The sequence below is a fragment of the Artemia franciscana genome, chromosome 9 (assembly GCF_032884065.1).
Source record: "Artemia franciscana chromosome 9, ASM3288406v1, whole genome shotgun sequence".
NCBI lineage: Eukaryota > Metazoa > Arthropoda > Branchiopoda > Anostraca > Artemiidae > Artemia > Artemia franciscana.
Window position 1 is genome coordinate 20,509,796 of NC_088871.1, and position 22,790 is coordinate 20,532,585.

The window sequence follows — 22,790 nt, forward strand, 5'->3', positions numbered from 1 at the left end:
GTCTTTGCGCATGCGTGTGAAGAGAGAAGGGTTGATAGAATAAGATGGTTTAATTCTTGTGCCATTTTTAAGAAGCAAAAAAGATCGTTAGTCACAAAATCTTGAGACAGTCCTTAGGTCTGGGGCCTTATATAGCCTTGTGAGGATATATCAGTTTCCAAGGGCATTCCACTCTCAAGCCCATTTATGTGCAGTCTATAGTTCAATCATTAAAAATATTTCAGAAAGAAAAAGAAATTATCATAAATAAATAACATAGATTACCTTCAATTTCATCAAATATACGCTAGAGTTTAATCCAAGCTGTGTAGAAAGCAAAGAACGATTTATTAATTTAATATATCTTATTGGTAATTTCAAGCGTTTTATTTATCTATAGAGAATTCTGCATAATTTTTTTTTTTTTTTTTTTTTTTTTTTTTTTTTTTTTTTTTTTTTTTTTTTTTTTTTTTTTTTTTTTAATCAAACTTTGAACAATATAAAATGAGACAATAGAAAGAAACTACAATTGCATAAATGAGCACTACAAAAACTCATATTTGAAATTACTTGGGCTCAGGACAAAAGAAAAGGGTAGAAGAATAGATTTGAAACATTACGATTTGAATAGATTTGACATTATCGTTTCCGATGAAATGAATGGTGGCGAATTCGAAAATGAAGTTGAAAACTTGATTTTACCTTGTCAAGTACCTCATCTTACCTAAAACGGTTGAGAAAGCTGACCTATATGAGGTAGTTATTTTAGTCATTTTAGGTCGATTCGTCATTTCCGGTAAAGCTAGGAACGGCACCTTGGAATTAGAGTCTGGAACAGTTTAATCTCAAACCAGTGTTCTAGAACCTCCTACCCCCTCCAGCTTGCGGTTTCATTTCATTTGTGCCATTCTTTAGCTGATGTAATCAATGGGGCCGTCTACCATAGTACTTGCTATATGACTGAGTTTGAGGCTATATAAAAGGTTTGTGCTGTTTTATTTACTTCCGAAAAAAAGAAAAAAGAATAAAGTTAACGAGCGCGATAGTCGAACTGGAAAAACTAGTCATTACCTTTGACCAACCACTTTACTGGAAGGCAAAGTGTATCGTCGATGTAAAGCCTACCGCAAGTGCTTTAAGAAATGCTATTGTTGCCCTAGGTGGGTCACACGCGCATGAGTTTCCTAGTATTGCCTTCGCTATGACTGACTTCGGACTTTTGAAATCATAAGTCAAGTACACGTACCTAACTTTGGGCGAAGTATGTTACAAGGCAAAGCTGTCTCTAGTGCTGTGCGAGGCTATGGTCTGTTGGAGGTAGCCTTTTATGCTAGCCTTTCATCATCAAAACTGAATAACAGAGTGTTTGATGGCAATGAATGTAATCAAAACCCTTTGTAAAGGCAAAACAGGCCTGCGAGTTGCTCCTTGAAGGAGATACCATCGACGAAGCACAGGTGTTGGAAGCAGCAGAGCTTATTCATGAAATAGTTCGTAGTGTAAAAGAACCATTATATGTGTCCAGAACTGCCCGCCTGTGATTTCAGTATCTGGACCTGCTTGATATCTTGAGAAAGAACCCGAGAGCTCAAGAAAGTGGCAATTTTGAGCTTTTTTTACAGTATTTGTTAGAAATACTTCCTTACTTTGCCGCTTCGAGCCATAATCTTTACACGAAGTCTACTTGGCTGTTCGTGCAGTCGATTTTTCAGTTGAGGAAAGATAGCCCAGAGCATTAAAAAATGTTACAGGAATACCTGTTCATCCGGATAACTGACAACTACTGAGCGGCACTTTCTCATGATTCGGTGATCGAAACAAACGTTAATGAGAAGCATAAAAACGAGTTGCGGTCTGACGAGAAGTAGAGGCATGACTGAATTGCAGTAGACAATTTGGACATCTACTATGCCTACTTTGGTTCTCCTTAACGAACGCATGCAGAACATGACTGGCCTTGCAGAAAATCACGCAGAAGCGATATCTTCGGCGATAGCAAGAGAAGATAACATAGAAAAGATAATTCGATACATTGAACCCAGAGAGCCCTCCAGGCAGGATTCACAGCTGCTGAACATGGTTACTGGTGTCGGCGCTTCCTCATCTGTAAACACAGACGATGCCAAACCTACGAGAGAAAAGATTCTGAAGGGCATGGAAGCGAAAGAAATTGACAAATATACTTCCAGAAGAAAGGAGAAAGCTGTAACTGCCTCAGAAGTCATCTGTGGTGATAGATACCGAGAGAGAAATGGTGGAGCCAGCTCTTATGTTCCAGCGTCCAGCCGCAGTGGGTAGGAAAAGTGGTTCCGACTTGAACAAGTTTCTGTCGTTCGAGCTGTCTACTTTTCCACCATTGCTCTTTAGTCCGTTCGAGATGATGAGGACAGCTGACAAAGCCGCTCTAACAAATACACTGATGAAAATTGAGGGGCTCGATGGTCCAGTGACAATGCCAACCTCCCAGGGATTTAGACGGTGGCTGGCTAGTAGATGAAATACCTAACCTGCCAGATCCACATACTTTAAGGTGGCAGAATATTACGTAGATTATCTCAAAAGACATTTTTGCCAGGCAGTGGTAGTCTTTGACTCTTACACTGATACACCAGCGACGAAAAATCGCACACAGCTTAGGAGAACCAAAGGTGTGTCGTTTCCAACGATTGAATATTCTCTTAACATGAAGATCGTCGTAGATGTTTTCCAAGGAAATTGCCTACAGATTTTTATGGATACCCGACTGACTGGTCGCATCTCAAACAGTAGGCTTTACGAAAAATATGGCTCAATTCCGCTTTCTATGGCTGTAATGAGACAAAGCTTAAGATGGCTAGGACACGTTCTGCAGAAGAAGGATGACAGAAAGCAGGTCGTCCCGAATGGAGTGGGATATTTCCTAATTACAAATGCTATATGTAGGCTAACCAATGGACAAATTTGCATAATTTACAAGCCCTTCCTCAGGGGTTGTGAGGGTCATGTCATTCCCAGAGGCATAGTTATTGGACCTTGTAACTGAACAAAATGACTATAGCAAAATTTAAACTAGATGTCCTTGAAGAAAAAGAGACGTGGTAGGGGGGGCTAGTTGATCCCCATCCGTTTTAGTCACTTAAAAAGGACACTAGAACTGTTCATTTCAATTCGAATGGGCCCTCTCCCCAAAATATGGGACCATTGGTTGCGCTACTGTCACCACCGGAAAAACACACAAAAAAAAAAAACAAATTAACACACATCCATGATCTATCTTCGGCCAAAAGAAAAAACAAGTTCCACGTCTTTCTAGATAAGAGCTTGAAACCTCTACAGTAGGGTTCTCTGATATGATGAATCTGGTAGCGTGATTTTCATTCAGATAGCTTGACTTTTTATGGGTATTTCACCCCCATCTTTTTTCGGAAAAGTAGGCAAATTTTTTAGACTCGTAGCTTTCGATGGGTAACACTAAACTTTACGAATTTTATATATATTTGAAATCAAACAGTTCGTGGTAACGAACTGTAGTAAGGAGCGACCCGGCTCAATAGTAACCAAAACTCTAAAAAATTGAATTTTGATATCAATAGCTACATCAAAAGAATTGCATTTTAATGCTGATTTTAAATATATAAGTTTCATCAAGTTTAGTCTTACCCATCAAAAGTTACGAGCCTGAAAAAATTTACCTTATTTAAGAAAATAGGGGGAAACACCCCATAAAAGTCATAGAATCTTAACGAAAATCACATCATCAGATTCAGCGTATCAGAGAACCCTACTGTAGAAGTTTCAAGCTCCTATCTACAAAAATGTGGAATTTTGTATTTTTTGCCAGAAGACAAATCACGGGTGCGTGTTTATTTGTTTGTTTTTTTTTCTTTTTCCCAGGGGTCATCGTATCGACCAAGTGGTCCTAGAATGTCGCAAGAGGGCTCATTCTAACGGAAATGAAAAGTTCTAGTGCCCTTTTTAAGTGACCAAAAAAATTGGAGGGCATCTAGGCCCCCTCCCACGCTCATTTTTCCCCAAAGTCAACAGATCAAAATTTTGAGATAGCCATTTTGTTCAGCATAGTCAAGCAAGTTACAAACTTTGACCAGTGTTTACATATAGTAATGGTTATTGGGAAGTGTACAGACGTTTTCAGGGGGATTTTATTTTGTTTAGGGGGTGGGGCTGAGGGGAGGGGGCTATGTTGGAGGATCTTTCCTTGGAGGAATCTGTCATGGAGGAAGAAAAATTTAAGGAAAAGGGCGCATGATTTTCTAGCATTACCATAAGAAAACAATGAAAAATAAACATGAAAACGTTTTTTTTTTAATGAAAGGAAGGAGTAGCATTGAAACTTAAAACGAACAGAGATTATTACGCATATGAGGGGTTCTAAAAATACTTTAGCATAAAAAGCGAGGTATTTAGGAGGAGATAAATACCTCGCTCTTTATGCTAAAGTGTTTTTAATAATTTCAACTATTTATTCTACGGCCTTACTGATTCAGGGGTCATTCTTAAAGAATTGGGACAAAACTTAAGATTTAGTGTAATGAGCGAGGCATTAACGAGGATACAAACCCCCTTGTATACATAATAAAAATATAAGATTATGAAAGTTTGTTATGTAGGTTACTAATTTATAAGTTACGTATATTTTTTACTAATAAAAACGTTCGTTAAAAATTAATTGTTCTAGTTGCCTTTTTAAGCAACCGAAAAATTGGAGGGCAACTAGGCCTCCTTCTCCACCCCTTATTTCTCAAAATCGTCTGATCAAAACTAGGAGAAAGCCATTTAGCCAAAAAAAGAATTAATATACAAATTTCATTTTAATAATTTATGAGCAGAGAGCCAAAACCAAACATGCATTAATTCAAAAACGTTCAGAAATTAAATAAAAAAAAATAATTTTTTTAGCTGAAAGTAAGGAGCGACATTAAAATTTAAAACGAACAGAAATTACTCCGTATATAAAATGGGTTGTCCCCTCCGCAATCCCTCGCTCTTTACGCTAAAGTTTGACTCTTTGCCACAATTCCACTTTTTAAAACAATTAGAAGCTTTAGCGTAAAGAGCGAGGGATTGCGGAGGGGACAACCCATTTTATATACGGAGTAATTTCTGTTCGTTTTAAGTTTTAATGCCGCCCCTTACTTTCAGCTAAAAAAATTAGTTTTTTTTATTTAATCAGCATAAAAAGGCAATTCTTTTGATGCATGAATTGTTATCAAATTCCTTTTTTAGAGTTTCGATTACTATTGGGCCGAGTCGGCCCTTACTTAATTACCTAGTTTGCCATTCCTTCCTGAACTTGTTTAAAGTAATGATCTCAAGACTGTTTTATCGATGATTTAAGGTTTAATTTTCTGGTTTTTTTTCGTAAGTTGAATTTTGTCTTAGTTTCACTTTTTTGTTTGGCTGAGGCAAAACAAAGTAAAATATTTTTCTTCTACGATTCAGCGTCCTTAAAATTTTCGCACTGCGTTATCCAATTTGTTCTTACATAATTAAGTCGGCGACAGGATTTTGATTGATTAGAATTTTTTGTTTTAAGGATAATGTCGGAGAACTGTTATTAACAACCATTTTTGTACAATTTTTTTGGAGACATTTATAACACTTACATAAAAAAGAGCTTGCAAAATTTGTCTGAATCAACAAAAATATGCCCTTGAGGTCCCATGTATTGAAGTGTAGACAAAAGATCAAAAGAAAAAGATATGCCAAATTGGCATCGTTGGAGATATGGCTAATGCAACTAGAAAGAAACATCAAACGTCAGAAATATGTGAACATCTTTTGTGTACATCTAAAGGCAAATACATATACCCTCGGAAGGCAAATACGTTTTATGTTTTTCTGGTTATATTTTATCACTTTAAAAGAGATTTCGTCACTTTACAAGAAGCCTTTCATAATCTCCAAACGACAAAGAACTGCAAGTAGAGAACAATTCTGATTGGTATTTTGAAAGCGAAGTGCCGCGAAGTTCAGCGTCAACATTTAGGTATGAATTCATTTCTTCTTTTCTGTGCATCTTTGCAGACGCTAATATAACACCGATGTTGTGCCGAATAAAGGTCGTAACTGACAATATAAGAATTTTACATCAGACAGAAATTTTTACTTTCAAAGTTGCAAGCTTGCTTGATATTTTTAATATTTTAGTGCATTCAATGAAAATAGCAAACTTTTACAGCACCATTGTCAAAAAATCTCTAGCCCCACACTGTATAGGCTACTCCTATTTACGACTTTTAGATGGGACTATAGGACAAGAATATGTGCGCCTATAGTCACTTAAGACCCTCAATCGGATATCTAATTTCAATCAAACTACGTTGTAAAGTGCACAAATTAGTAAGCTGTTTTTTCGTACAACCTACTGATCGACGTCTTCAGCATCCGACTCTTCTAGACCATCTCTCGCCCCTTTGGAATATGGCAGATTTTTGTAGAGGTAATGATAGATTCGAGGAATAACTATTGACTTGCAAAGATCCAATAAATCCTTATACTTGCAGCAGCAAGAGGGAGACACTTTGGATAAGCTTTAAGTTTAATTTGAACCCTTTTGCCATAGGTCTAGTCCCACAAATTGCAAATACTTTCCCTTCAGTTGAGGTCGTACACGGTTAGATTGTAGATGGCCAGCTTGCGCTTATAGAATATTATCCCAGCCTTCGACTTCGGTGTCTCCAGCACTTTCTACTAGTCAACATTGTCAAGCTTTGCTGACTCAAAGCCTTCTTCACACTGATTTATTTTTTCCTTTATTTAATTTTTCAATTCCCTTGCCATTTTAGCCCTAAGAAGAAGTGCATCATAATTTACTTTTTCATCTTCTTTTTCAGCAGGCAGCAAAAAAAGTTCCACCTAGTGCAAACTGGACATTGATCTTTCTTGGGAACATGAAAAGATCTGTTCATTGTTTTGAACACTTTTCTTGAGCTGGTCTTCTTCTGTCTTCGACACACTATTTCAAGATACAGTCTGTACAGCTTACACAAGATAAGTTGTGCATCCAGATACAGCCTGGTTGAATTTGCTCGACAATAATGGGAATCAACCACAGGGAAACTTTCAATGTGCTTTCTCATAAAATCAGTTTGTTCGTGAGTTACCCTTTTTTTGAAGTTCTGGGGCTTGTCTCAGCTCTCTTATCTGGAGGAGCCCTAGGGCACCAAGAAAAACGGCTTTACAAACCCTTTACTTTTCACCTGTGCCTGATAGAAAATAATCGAATGTATTTGTTCGCCCATTTGTCTCTCCCATCTTTCTCTTTTTTGAGCGTTCCGCAACATTCTGAAGCATGAACTGTTTTTGGGTATGCATATTCCCATGTAGTCTTCCAAGCTTCTGACAATCGCTGAAAGATTTCTGAATTTCTTCCCTTATGCTTCTACATGAAAAAAACCTGCATTTGCAGGTAATTTTCTTCCACTGACGTTTTCTCACTGTTTTTTCTTTTTAGTTTTCTGTGATGAGTATTCTTCCCCTGCAGCCCTCTTCCTTGTGAGGTTAGTTTCTTTTGAGGTGGAAGAGACTACCTACACCTCAGCCACTATTCTTCAGCGTCAAAAACTAAGTGAGAGCTAACATGGCTTGAAGATGCATTTTCTATTACAAGTACTGCAGTGGGTATATTTATACTTTCCGTGATAGTCTCGGCTTCTGTCTCATTTCCCACTGATCCAGAAGGATTATCCTGGTCTTTAGTAGATATTTCTATCGTTTATTTTTGACTAGAATCATAGCTTTCAGGCTCAGGCTTGAGCTCAGGAAGCCAATCATCACCGTCACTGCCACCTGACTTGTCTTCATTTGATACGTCATCGAGTTGGTCCAAAATGTCTTTGGTTGATAACACTCGGCAAGCCATAAGAAATTCCTGGAATGGCAGATTTAGGTGAATTTGAAAAAAAACGCTGGAAATTTACTACTTCGTTTACACTCATTTAATATATATTAAGGGAGAGTCTCAATGTTTCAAAAACTGGGTTGGCTTATGTGCATAATGAAGTGAGTGGGGGACACGCACTTCTTCATTTATTCCTTGATGTGAGTACAAACACAAGCCATTCAGTTTTCTGAATATTGACTCAGACTAGTGGCAGGAGCTCCCCTTTACAGTAGTAGACCTTGTTAAGAAACAGATAAAGTTCCAGTTTGGACCAATAAGCAAGCAAGGGTAAAATCGAAGGTATTTTTGCTCACAGCCTATAGAGGTTTTGCTTGGCTAACTAACACGCATTCTAAAACATTTATAGTTTATTCTCAGTCTTTGATTGCCATATTGTTTCTAGATGAGATGCAAAATAATTGGACAAAATACCTGTCAGGCATTGTCTGGTGTTACCCAACCTTTTCTCGTAGGAAACCGAATTTACATTGTCAGGTTATTCAAGATAAAACAAAACTATATCGCCTCTCATCTTGGATTTCTTTCTGCTAGCCCGGAAATTACTGAAAAAACTCATTTTCAAGCATAATATTGTGGACTGTGAATGAAAGGTCGGAACTTACAAATAGACGTAACTGACACGACCTGATAAAAACTGATCCACCTAAAGGTCGTAACTACCACATTCTGACCTTTAGGTGGGACAATGTTTTCACATTCGTCTTTTCGACGTTCTTAGTTGGGACCTTTCACTTTCATATTTACGTACTCTGGCCGCAGAATATGAAAAAGGAAACAAAAAGGAAGCTGCTGCCATCTCGTTTTTGAAAAAACGTCAGTTACGACCTTTAGGTGGAACAACGTCGACATGTTATATCATTCTAGGGTGAAAAATCAGCAATGTCAAATGAATTAAGTAATTCTGAACTGATTTCTATTCTTCCCTCCTGGTTATTCTTCAAAGACTCACAAAAGCTAAACTTCCAAGTACTTCTTTAGCCTCATTTTAATTTGTGATTCGTTTTGGTACTCGTTGTCGCATGTCTTCTAGCCACAGATTCTGTTGTGCTTTACTTTCGTTTGCGATGCGTTGTAATGTCACATGTCCTCAAAGTGTTCTTAGGATTGATGTTCAGCAAGTATCATCATTACCTTAGGCATTTTTTGCACGCCTCTTGCTTTAACCTTCGGATTGGTCTTGTCGGGTTAGATTACCCAGGTTGTTGGACAACAATATACAAAATAATTATTATTATAGATCCAAAACTCTGTAAGGAATGCACCATTATCTTAATGATTATATAAATGTGACGTCACTTATGTGAATTTTTTCCAAAAATTGATGCTCTAAAAGAATTTTTTCCAACTTGTGACATATCTAGATCATTTTTTTCAGCCCAGAAAATCCCTGGTTGCCCTTTTTTTTTAGCTCAACACCCCCTTAAAACTATATAAAGTTTCATTTTAGCACCCTTAGCCGCTCCTGCAACATTGCATATCACACTGTTGACAACCTCACACTATTGACAACCTGAATGGACTTACTGTCTTTTGATTCATACTCAAATTCCTCTGGAAGTTTCAACAGCTGTTAGTTTATTACCCCAATCAAAATTCCAAGGAACCTGCAAGTTAATACCTTTAGCTGTTCTTGGGATATTCTATATACACCAGGCGTGTCCACCTTGACCCCCCCCCCCAGGCCAGGCTCTTGATCTCATTGGATACAGTCTGCAGTGATATTTGCTCTATCATATGACAGTCAGTCCATTATCATATGTAAGATTATAATATTATCTATAAAATGAGTAATTCTATTTTGATAGGATAAAATAGAAAGAGCAAGACTTTTCCCGTTTCTAACACACCATGTTTACAAAAACCCATCCAACTCACCCTCGTATACGTTATAACTCAGTCTCTTTAACGCTAGTATAGTTTGATCGGATCCTTTGGGAGCCCTCATAATCATTTAATAGAATTGAGCTCAATTTACGTCTCAAAGGCAAAGATCGGTTAATCACGACTATGTCTAATTACGTGAAGACCATTGAAACAAAATTGTGATTTTGGGAGTCACAAATAAAAATCAATAACTTTGTGCATTTCCAAGATCTATAAAAGTGCATTAATCAAAATCCCTACAAGTATGCAGAAATTATATAGGAATTAAAAAAAACGATTTCCACGTTAGATTTCAAGTTTTTAAGGAAGATGTTCTAAGTTTCAATCTGTTTTCTTCTCCTGTCTCCGTTAACATAAACAAGATCCCCGAGGATCTGCAAATGGAGTGCGTTGAGTTGCAATGTACGTCAGACCTATAAAACAAGCTGAGCACTGTCCTCTTATTACAATCCTATCGCAGCTACTTTCCAAGTGAAAAATACCCGGGCGTCAACAGACAAGCACTCCGCTTCGATTCACATTTCGGTAGCACACATATGCGAACAAGGATTCTCCAGGATAAAACATGTGAATTGCGCTACGATAACACGAATTCAGTAGATTGGGGAGGATCACTTCGAGTTTTTACAACATCAATCAACCAGATGCTAAACGCCCTGTCCGTGAAAAGTAGTGCCAGACGTCGCAGAGACAGGAGAAAAAAATTTATTCATTCCAGCAGAGACATTTTATTTGAATTTTAAACTGGAATTTATGTTAAACATAAAAGGGTTAATAATACTTCTATATTTATTCGGTTTTTACTTTAGACCCAGATTATACACGGAAAAAAAACGCATTTAATATAATTCAATTAAAAAGAAAAACGTTATGTTACCGATTTTATGCACAAAGCAATTAACTTATTTTTAGATCCTAATTAATGAGTACAGAACCAATTTAACCAATTTACACTAATGACAATGATCCTTTACCAAGATAGGCTGTAAACGCCTGATATATATACCCTTTTGACAACCTGGATACACAGTGCGTCTTTTGATTTGGTCTAACGTACCCCTCGACATTCCCTGACAGTTTCAACTTAATATCCGTACATTTCTGAGATATTAAGGAACCAATATTTTGAAAGCCTGGATACCCATAGCGTCTACTGATTTAGTTCTACACCGTCATTAAATTTCCCTGAAAATTTTATTATATGCATAAATATGGCATTTTGGAGATCAATGAATATTGCAGATATACTCTATTGACATCTTGGACTTACGTATTGTCTTTTGATTACGGCTCAATTTTCTCTGAAAGTTACAACTTAATATCCTTTGCTGTTCCTGAAATATTCGAGATACACCCTTTTGACAGCCTGGATGCAAATAGTACCTTTTGATTTAATTCAACAGCCCCCCGCAACACCTCCCTTGAAGCTTCAACTCAACACCTTTATGTATTTCTGAGAAATAGCAGCAACATCCTTTTGATAACTTAATTGAACTTAGCATGTTTTGGTTTAGTTCTACGTCCCGCTCAATACTATGTGCATCTACAATATCTTTTGATTAATATTCAATATTCTCTAAAAGTGTCAGCTTAATATCATAAGCTTCTCCTCGGACATTGCAGATACGCCTTTTTGACAACTTGGATACGTTTAGTGTTTCTTTATCTAGTCTAACCTCCAGATCCGGTATTTCCCAACAATTTAAATTTATTACCCATAGCCGTTCCTGAAGTTGTGCAGCTGCACCGAATTGACAACCGTAATGTGAACAATATCTTTCAACATCCTCCTCAATATTCTCTGCAAGTTTCAATTTAATACCCTTAGCTGTTATTGAGATATTGTAGTTTCAATTCTCTTCATTATTCACTGAAAGTTTCAACTTGATGCTTAGTCGTTCCAGAGATGTTGTGAAAGCCCCCTTTTTCCAGTAAAAAATATATGTTTCAATAATAGCTAATTTACATTGTTTACAGCCCTTGCTCTGGTGCCTGTGGGGATTATGTCAGAGATGCATATTTATTTGGCATTTGAACTATTTTGAACAAAATCGCCATGTCTAAATTTTGATCGAATGTCTTTGGGGGGTACAAGAGAACGGTTAGAAAAGAAAAACGAGAGAGGAAGCTGGCTACTCTCCAATCATACACCCCTGAAACGGCATCAATTTTGTAATTTGACTCATCTGTCTTTCGTTGTAACCTAAGTTTTGCCCTTCCCCTTTCAAAATATATTCCCTCTGGTGCGTCAGACTATCTTTCCCTATGTTTCTGAAATTGCCATTAGAATTAGGAACCTAAAAAAAGAAAACTGTCTTTAATCATATCGATTTTTGAAAACTTGGACGAATAGAGTGTCTTCTTATTTAGTTCAACGACTCCCTCTGAATCACTTGAAAGTTTCAACTTAATATCCTTAGCCATTCCTGAGATATTGCATAAGCACCCTAATTCCATAATAATAAGCATTTTAACAATTGTCAATTTACAATTCACATTAACGAATCCCTCATTTACGACTCCCTCTAAATTACTTGAAAGTTTCAACTTAATATCCATAGCCATTCCTGAGATATTGCACAAGACCCTACTTCCATCATAACACGCATTTTAACAATTATCAATTTACAATTCACATTATCCCTGTAATTTGTCAATTTATTTATCCCTGTGGGGGATATGTCATTACAAGGGGAATATTTGTTTGATCTTTCGGTTATTTTGAAAAAATGGCAATCTCGAAAACTTTAATCGAATGTCTTCAGAGGGTATGAAAGAAGCGGTGATGTAGAAAAAAGAGTTAGGGAGAGAGACTGGTTACCTCTGATCCCATTTTACTCTTAAAAGGGGCACTAAGACATCTAATTTCCAACGGAATAAACACCCTCTGATGTTTCCAGTACCGTTTCTTCTACAGCTCTGGGGGGGGGGGGAATACACGAAGGCTTATTGCTTTTCACTGCAACGTTTACTCAAAATCGAAATTGTATACTGAAAATCAGCAATTTAAAGGCGGGAACATCAGATTAATCAATAAGGATTTTTATAAATAGGAAAGAAATTGGTTAGATATGCACAGTACTTACTTGGTAGGCAATATTATGAACGGTCAATAAACTGCTAGATACAGCTTCAATTGTAGCCACTCTATGTAAATATGCTCTCGTATAAGTTTTGCAGGTACTACAGTGACAATTCTCATCAATGGGCCTGAAGTCCTTGGCGTACTGAGCATTCTTTAAACTAATCTGCCCACTATCAACCAAAGCACAGCCGAAACGCTAAAAAAAAAAAGATTCTCTTAAAAAAATATTTCTTAATGAGGTTGGATCACATCTAAAATCGCCTCTTTTTGTCAAATTTCTTTTCCAAAGAGGTACAATATTTGAAACTAAATTAATCTATTATTATTCTTAAAGAGAACTTTGAACACTTCAAATATATTTCACAGACATGTTGAGTTCAATAGTATACTATAATTTAGAGCAGATCACTTACCCAGGGCTTCCTCCTGGTGCAAGCACCCAATAATTTTATTTTTCGGGATTACTTTTCATTTGGTGACAGCTAAAGTGGTTACAATTTCTTGACAATCGAAGCTTTGTAAATTTTTGTTTTTTTTTTTTAACAGTACTAATTTCTTGAAATAGCTCAATAGACTTATTCATAGCTGAATTTTATTTTAACTTTTTCCTCCTATTAACCCTTTTATGAAAACAGAAGGAATATTACGATGCAAAAGTGAAATTCAGGTAAAACGTAAGGCACTGCGTATAAAAAAAAAACAAAGGTATTCAAGGTCATCAGAGCTGTTAAGTCTACTTACAGCTCTGATGAGCTTACACAAAAGGTTTCCACAAGCCCAAGAGAAGCAAAAGCTTTAACAGCTTTTAGTAATATTTCCCTAGCCTTAGCCTTGGCAGTTTCATACGGTTTCAGGACTGAAAGCACAGTTCAATTTAAATCCAAGCATTAAAAAGGGCTGAAAACTTACAGCTGTTCGGGTTGGGAAAACACAATCAAACATATCACATCCTAGGGCTGAACAGACTACCAGATCCGTAGCTACTCCAACTCCCATCAAGTATCGTGGCTTGTTCTTTGGAAGGTAATCCGTGGATAAGTGAACCATTTTCCAAAAATCCTCTTTCGATTCACCCCCACTGTAATTATAATATAAAAATTAAAAGCCTATCATGAAATTCCAAAAAGCATACAAATACAAGCAGCCTAAGCTTTAGATTAAAAACCACAGGTATGTCTATTAATGTGGCTAAAACATCAATAAACATACTTTTTCTAAGAAACACCGTATCAATTTCATGGATATGAATATTTCTCTAAAAATTTCATACGGGAAGATACATAGGAACCTATATGTGTGTCTTGGCTGGTATATTTCACGAAAATATATGCACTCCAAGCAAAATCTACTGGATTTTTAAACTTAGGTATACACTCTTCTGATTTTTAAACGGACTAGAGAATAGTCTTTTCTTCGAAAAAAATGTCATCTAAAAAAGGAAATTTGTATTCCATTATTTTGAATGAAGAGAGGCGAGGACCTGCAGTAAATATAATTTGATTGCATGGAGGACATAGTGCCAGTCAAAGAGTTTTATGTAATACTTAACATGAGACATTTGATAATCAAATTTTTATGAAAACTACCAATAGTGACTTGAGCTCTCAGCCAGGCTTTTTTCATCAGCACGCCTAAATATTCCAAAAATTTACAGGTAAAAATTTACAGAAGCTCACTGCTGCTATGATTCGGTTTAGAGCAAAAGCAATGGATAAACACTATTTAGGCAATAATTACTACTACTACTAATAATAATAATAATTACTCATCGCAGCACCAAGCCACCAGAGGCCAACACAGCTACGAAAGCTCCTCCTCCAACCCAATCTATTAAAGGCCTCCCTCTTTACACCCTCCCACAAACTTCCCATTTCCTCTAAATCTTTATTTATGACATCCTCCCGCCCCAGACGAGGAAGACCTGCTTTCCGTATAGCCCCCAAAGAATGGCCAAAAAGTACTATTTTCGGAAATTTGACATCGTTCATCCGCAGAACGTGGCCTAGCCATCTCAACCTTTCTTTCATTATAGCCATAGAAAGCGGGATTGAACCACATTTTTCGTATGGCCTACTGTCTAAAATACGGTCAGTCAGCCGGGTACCCAGAACAGTTCGTAGGCAATTTCTCTGGAAAACATCTAGTAAATTTTTATCCGCTTTTTGGAGCACCCATGCTTCAGAGCCATATTTGACCACTGTCATCACTGTAGCATCCAATATTCTATTCTTGGTTTGGAGACTTATCTTCCTATTCTTGTATGATATGGATGAGTTGGTTCAAGTAGTAGTGAGCGGATCCGTTCCAATTATGTCAATCACGCATCTAAGACTTCTGCTTATTTTCCCCACCCAGTTTCATCCCGATCCCTCCACTCTAAGCGTTTTCCATGATTTTAGGTCCCCCCAAACTCCCCCAATGTCGCCAGATCCGGTCAGGATTTAAAATAAGAGCTTTGAGACACGATATCCTTCTAAATATCAAATTTCATTGAGATCCGATCACCCGTTCGTAAGTTAAAAATACTTCATTTTTTCTAATTTTTCAGAATTAACCCCCCCCCCCCCCAACTACCCCAAAGAGAGCGAATCTGTTCCGGTTATGTCAATCATGTATGCAGTGCTTGTGCTTATTTTTCCCACCAAGTTTCATCCCTTTCCCTCCACTCTAAGTGTTTTCCAAGATTTTAGGTTTCCCCCTCCCAACTCCCCCCAATGTCACCAGATCCGGTCGGGATTAAAATAAGAGCTCCAAGACACGATATCCTTCCAAACATCAAATTTCATTAAGATTTGAGCAACTGTTCGTAAGTTGAAAATACTTTTTTTTCTATTTTTTCTGAAATAACTGGCCCCCCACTCCCCCCCCCCCCTCAGATCGTCAAATCTTAGAAAATACTTAAAGCGGAGAGATCAGGGTGAAACTGGATGGGAAGAATAAAAACAAGTCCAAGATACGTGACTGACATAACCGGACCGGATCCACTCTCTTTGATGGAGTTGGGGGGTGTGGGTAATTCGGAAAAATAAGGTATTTGTAACTTACGAAGAGGTGATCAGATCTTAATGAAATTTATATTTAGAAGGATCTTATGCTTTAAAGCTCTTATTTTAAACTCCGACCAAATCCTGTGACATTGGGGGGAGTTGGAGGGGGAACCGGAATTCTTGGAAAACGTGAAAATTGGGGTATTTTTATCTTACGAATAGGTGATCGGATCTTAACGAAACTTGATATATAGAAGGATCTTATGTCTCAGATTCTCCATTTTCGACTCGACTTGGATCCAGGGACATAGGGGATTGGAGGGGGGAAACAGAAATCTTGGAAAACACTTCGAGTGGAGAGATCGGGATGAAACTTGATGGGAAGAATAAGCACAATTTCTAGATACGTGATTGACATAATTGGAACGAATCCGTTCTCTTTGGAGAAGCTGGCGGTTGTGAATTTGGAAAAATTAGAAAAATTGAGGTATTTTTAACTTAAGAGCGGGTGACCGGATCTTAATGAAATTTGATATTTAGAAGGAACTCATGTCTCAGAGCTCTTATTTCAAATCCCAACCAGATCTGTTGACATTGGGGGGAGTTTGAGGGGGAAATCGGAAATCTTGGAAAACGCTTAGAGTGGAGGAATCGGGATGAAGCGTGGTGGATAGAATAAGCAAATATCGTAGATATGTGATTGACGTAACCTTCTGGACGTGATTGAGCTTCTGGACGTGCTAGGACGATGAAAATTGGTAGGCGTGTCAGGGAGCTGCACAAATTGACTTGATAAAGTCGTTTTCCCAGATTCGACCATCTGGGGGGCTAAAGGGAGAGGAAAAATTAGAAAAAATGAGGTATTTATAACTTACGAGTGGGTGATCAGATCTTAATGAATTTTAATATTTAGAAGGACATCGTGACTCAGAGCTAAAATGTGCTAGTTTAGGTTTCAGAAAAGACGATAGGAAAAAGAACAAGTTTTGATGGAAAGAGATGAATGATGTAAAAAAGTTGATTCACTAGGGTTGTAACTTTAAAAGCTCGGGAAAGTCGTACTGGCCAGGGATAACCGTCTGAGCCATGGTGCAGAAGATTGGGGATTTGTAAAAGGGGGAAAATAGAAAGATTGTGTTTAGGACATTCAAGTCCTAATTTTAGTGGGAATTTCAAGAGTTTGGTGTTAAAAAGTGAACTAGGATGGCATTCGTCGAAGGTAGAAAGACTAATGAAAATGATAAGATTTTCGGGAAAAGATTATTAACTTACCGAATAACAGCTTATGTGGCAGAGTTAAAGGACAAAAGGAAAATTTCCTGGGCTTTGCAGATAGGAACAATTTTAAATGGTTGCGTTTATCAGGTGTTTGAAATTAAAGGACAGGGATACGAGTGGATATAGTTAATGTAGTCAAACTAGTAAAGGGTACGTTAGAACACTAGAAGATTCGGAAATAGCAGTATGATGTTGCAGTCTCAACGTTCCTCGGAATTTACCAGCAGTAGAAGGATGTCTGGGGTTATGATATTTTTTTTAAAGCGTGTTTGAATAAGTGGTGTATGTCAAGGAGGGATAATTTTTTAGCAATTGGAAAAACAACATTTAGGGAAGGATAGGTTGGTGGATGGTCCTATCCCATGTACGCGGAAATTGATGATGGTCTGCCTTACTTTATGCCTCTTTGCCCCAAAATACTAAATTTAAGGAGACATTTATTTTCAAGTAAGGTGTGGTCTAGTGAGTGGTAAGCTTTAGTTATGGATTCATGTGACTTCGGGACTATTAAAATATTGAAAAATATAGCAAATCGGGAATGGTTATAGAAAACATTTTTATAGGGGAAGAGAACGGGTCGAGTGCCTAAAAATGTTAATGCATGTACGTAAGTTTTTGTTGTTGTTTATATTTTATTTTGTCTGCGTTATTCGATTTTTTTCGAAGGTCTTGTGACTTTTATCGCAATGAATATCTATCTATCTATAATGTATGTGATTTTCCTTTAGATGGTTTTACAGTCTAAAAGCCTTAGAGTCTCACATCACGTGTTTAAATCTTTCACTTACAATCTTAATACAAGAAGAGGACAGAAGAAATGTTTCTTATTGGATGAATTTCTACTACAAATTCCTATTAGATGTTAACACCCTTTATTTACAAGCTATGATTTGAGCTGCTGATTTCAAAACCGGTACCTGTAAAACACTATCTTGGTCTCATCTTAAAACAGTTTTCAGTAAAATTTATTGTTCGTCGTCTTCTTGGACCAAACATCCCGCAAAATGTCAAGTGAGTTGAACAATCTAGTGAAGCGAGATCATTATACTCCCAGAAACTAGACACTGAATTCGCCCTATCCCCTCTTAGCAAAAAAAAAAAATACTTCATGGCCAATACATTTTCTTACTAGTCGCTTTATGTACTTAGTTTGGTTCTAACCGTTCGTCGTCTTTTTTTAAGCTCTCCAAAACCCGTGCTACTTCCCTCCAGCAAATCCCAAACTGAAAAATCACCCCGACAACATGTGGATAATATGTTGTCAGCGCAAACAGTCCCCGTGTGGAATAACATCCCAGAAGAGGTAATCCAAAACAATACAAGTGCTTTAAGAAGGTAAAAAAGTAAAAACAGAAAAGAAAGAAAACTGTTTAGAACTTGCGGTAAATCGTCAGATGACGTGGTCGTTTGAATCAGAAAAAAATCTTAGTTCAGACTTTTTCTCTAACAATAAGTCACGGTACCTCAACATATATAGAGAATTTCCTCTATTTCTCTATTTTAACGAGTTGTAATATGAGGAGCATGCTGCAGCTTCAAATTCACGCACAGGGAGGGAGGAGAAGGCTCATGCCTATTACTTTCCTCAAAATTTCAAAATTTTTACTCATCTACTTTTGGCTTTTTTCTGAAAGGAACGAAAGCGGCCAGATTCACCGGAGTTTTTCTTAGAAAAAGGGTTCATCAAGTTCTGCTGCACTCACTATAAGAAAAAACTTACATGCTCGCATACTAGCAATTTCGAATTTGTATCTAAAGTATAAAACTTTAAGATGCAATAGACAGATGTTTTTTTTTTCTTTCGAAACTTCAAAATTAAATTCACAAGCTGCACTTTTTTTTTCATTTACGTGGCACTAAGTTCATCTTCTACTACACAAGATGGCAAATTATGAAATAGATGAAAAGCAAAAACTAAAAATAATAAGAGAAAAAAACACAAAAAAACAGAACATCACAACAAAACATATTGACAAAGACAGCAAAATAAAACTAAACTGCAAAAACAGAAAGAATCTGTCCAACACAGGAAAAAATACGAGAAGTCCCGGAAAAGAAACAGTTTTTTTTATACAATACCAAAGAACCATAGGTTTCTCCATGAGACTCCTTAAGTTTTGGCGATTACGATACCAGTAAATAATTATCAATTATATGAGCTACTAATAAAACAAAGGAGCGGCACATAGGTCTTGTTTGAAGCAGTTTCTTTCTAGCATAAACCTTTTGCAATAACGAAGGACATCTGGGAGATTAGGCTATGATCTTTGTGCTTGATGTCTAGTGACCCATCTCTTTTGGCAGTCATGAGGGTTGCTTCTGATTTCTTTCTTAAAACTATCTTTTATTGACTTGTCAATCATACCATCAAGAATCGAAATCAAACGTTGAATTGAAATCAAATTGTTGTGATCATCAAGTGATTGTAGAAAAAGCTAAGACAGATGATCCAATTGAGTCAATCAAATTTGAAATCAATTGAAATCAAACTGTTGTGTCATCAAGTCATGGTTAATTGTAGAAAAAGCCAAAACAGATAGTCCAATTGAGTGAGAGGCAATTCTGGCATCACCCCCCTTATTGGGATTGTATAAAAATGATGTTAGTTCATTTGTTAATAAATAGATGTTAATAAATAGGTATATCTATTATCTGTCCATGTGTCATTCCTAGAGCAGTAGAACTAAGTTAGATAGTCATAGAGCTAAGATAGTCATAGAGCTAAGATAGTCATAGAACCTATAGTTTTCCAAGTGTTTGACTAAATGGCACGGGTAAACGGCGGGAGTAAGTGTGCCTCTCGGATTGGACCAATACTTGTTGATTATCTTTTAGCAAGTCATGCTTGCCTAGAGTCTCAGGCCAAGAGTTGACCAAGAATTTAAAATTGACATAGGACCATTAGATTGCCTGGAATGAGAGGTAAGTAAGGCAGGTAAACTTTGCACAGGAAAGAAGAAAGAAAGATAAAAAAGAATTCACTCATACTTCACCTTAGTCCACCAATCGCGTAGCCGTTCACCTCCCGTTTTAATAGTTCTTCGACACATTGCTTCCTTAATTCTGGATTCAATCCTCCTTGAACAATTGGGAATAAATTTTGTTTATCTGGTTTCTTGTTTGCTGCAAGACAGCGATCAAGCCATCTATATGTCCTAAAAATTTTTAGTAAATAGGTAGTAATCAGATTAAAATAACCTGTTTCAACTACAGTCTAAATCATAGAACGCCTCAATACACAGTTCCACACTATAGAATGTTACACTCTCACCAAGCTTTCCTTTTTTTCTGCAGCGGAGAAAGCTGCCTTTTGATCCTCACATTTAATAGGGTTTAATTAAGGAGCCAAGCTTTCCTTACTCAAACAAATTCTAGTTCAATTTTTCTTACAAAATTAGGTTTTATTAATGTAGCATCTTGTGTACAACTGTTGGCATTAACTTAAAGTACAGATCACTGACGAAAAAATACCGAATCACTGACGAAATACCGAAATACCGATTATAAAAAAGAAACTGTATAAAAGGCTCGTAGGTAGGCCTCCCAATTCTAGAATCTTTTAGAGGCTACCATAGACTTTCTAAAGTTTTTTTTTTTTTAATTAAAGGTAGCTTGCCACAAGACGCTGAGCAAAAGCATAGAAAACTGCGCTTTTTGATTATGAAGCAAAATCACTTATAATTAAGTGTCCTTCGATATTTCAAGGCAAATTATTATACTATATTATCTCCCCCTCAAAAACCCCACTTTTCTTTCATTTAATGTGAAACTACATCTCTAAACTTGAAGTTCAAGTCTAGCACACCAGACTTAAAATCTTTTGTCCGTGTGGACGGGGGATTCAAGTCCTAGAGTCGCTGGTTATTTGATTTGGAACGAAAGTCAGTGGCGTGATTCTCTAAGCTCGGCCAGAGTCAACCCAGTTGCAAATGGTTACCTGGGAAAGGCAGGGGAAGGTAAACAGAAAAGGTCTGCAAAAGCAGACCTGAATATTCCTGCTAAAATTCATTTTAAAAAAAATGAATTTTTAAAATTAAAAATTCATTTAAATAAATGAATTTTTTTTAAACCCCTCAAAACAAACAAATTCACTGCTAAATACATGATGTTACCTTACGGAAGAACTTATATATGCGATGTTATTGAACTATTAAATGCTTAATAGTTCAATAAATTCAATTTTTTCAACAATTGTCAAGACAAATTCATAGGCTATACTCCCTCCTCCTTAAAATCCCCCAACCCATCTTTTTAATTTAATGTGAAATCCTTTTTTATGTATTAAATTGTTCAAGGTGTTATGGGGCTAAAAGAGGGGTCTCTTTAAATACTAAGGCTTACACACCACACCCGTTGCAAAACAACTGATTACGGCTTTTATGGTGATATAGTTAAGAAAAAAACTCTATGGAGAGGAAGAAATCTCTCCTCAGGATCCACCTGAGACTCAATTACTCAAACACCACTTTAAGTTCGATGGTAGGCTAGGGACGAGTAACCCAAAGATACAACAAAATGGTTATCTTTAATCAATACTTAGAAAACGGGATACCTCGTCTCGGAAAATATCCTTGTCAAGATAGTGGATTAATTCTCCTAAAGCAAAAGATCATATCAAAACCTTCTAAATTCAAAATCAGCCTAGTACAAAATTATAGGCGTGGTAAACTGTTGGATATTTATTATTAAATCTTGAACATACAAAAAAGAACTAACAAACTAAAAAAAAAGGATATACAAAAATGTATCCTCTGCGCTGAGCTTATCCCCAGATGTCTTATTAGAGCCGTTTGATTTTCCAAACAACTCATCCAGTGACGCAGGTATCTCAGACAATAACGAATTAAAAATCTTCAAAGACACTAGGTACTTTCAACCAGTGGCGTAATTTTATCAAAATCCTGGGAGGGGGGGGGGGGGGGCAAAGTTCAAAATAACTTTCCCAAATCAAGTGAAAATGACAGTTAAAATTGAAAAATGAGTAACAAATTACCATGAAGGCAAAGATATACTAAAGGAAACTGACCTGCTTCTCTGGATACTTGAATTATGCAGTCTTATCTTATTTTTGACACGATTTTTTTTTGCAGAAACTGAGTTTCAGCTGGGGGAGGGGGCGAAATTGGGTCTGGAAGGGACAGTTGCCCCTCCTGCCCCATAAAAAATTACGCCCCTGCTCTCAGCCAAAGAAAATAATACTAAGTTATGAATAGGACATTTATCTGATGATTAAGGCCAGGACCCCAATAGGTGCTCCTTATATTACTATAATTCATACTAGTATGAACACTAACATAATTAACAAAAAATACTTTCTCCTAAAAAGGCTTTGGGATCATTTTTTACTTGCTTTGACTCTATTTTCTGACAGCGTGTATTTTATGAATAATTGCGTCTCAAAATTTTAAAAGCACATCAACAGACAAAAGCAGACTTTCATTCTTCTAGCACTTTGCAAAACATTCCTATTAATAAAATGATTTCCAAGCAAAATTTATAGATTTCTACATACAACTTATGTCCTTACAAAATAAAAAGTTGTGTTTTCCAAACACAAACGTAGAATGATTTGTCAACAGCTAAGCATTGCACTCCCAGCCCAGGGCAGTGAATCAGAAGATCGGTACTTGTGGTATGCATACAATTGGCCAGCATAAGAAAAAATGAAAAAAAA

General features: G+C 36.8%; 1 protein-coding gene across 1 annotated transcript in view; it reads right to left on the minus strand.

Annotated features, from left to right (window-relative positions):
- LOC136031120 (queuine tRNA-ribosyltransferase catalytic subunit 1-like) overlaps window positions 1-22,790 on the minus strand; it is a 43,281-nt gene that overhangs the window by 426 nt on the left and 20,065 nt on the right. Inside the window, exons 4-6 of the mRNA XM_065710437.1 lie at window positions 20,110-20,271; window positions 13,761-13,929; window positions 12,853-13,047 (exon numbers count right to left, since the gene is read on the minus strand). Coding sequence (XP_065566509.1) covers window positions 12,853-13,047; window positions 13,761-13,929; window positions 20,110-20,271 — 526 coding nt within the window. The remainder of the gene's footprint in view (window positions 1-12,852; window positions 13,048-13,760; window positions 13,930-20,109; window positions 20,272-22,790) is intronic.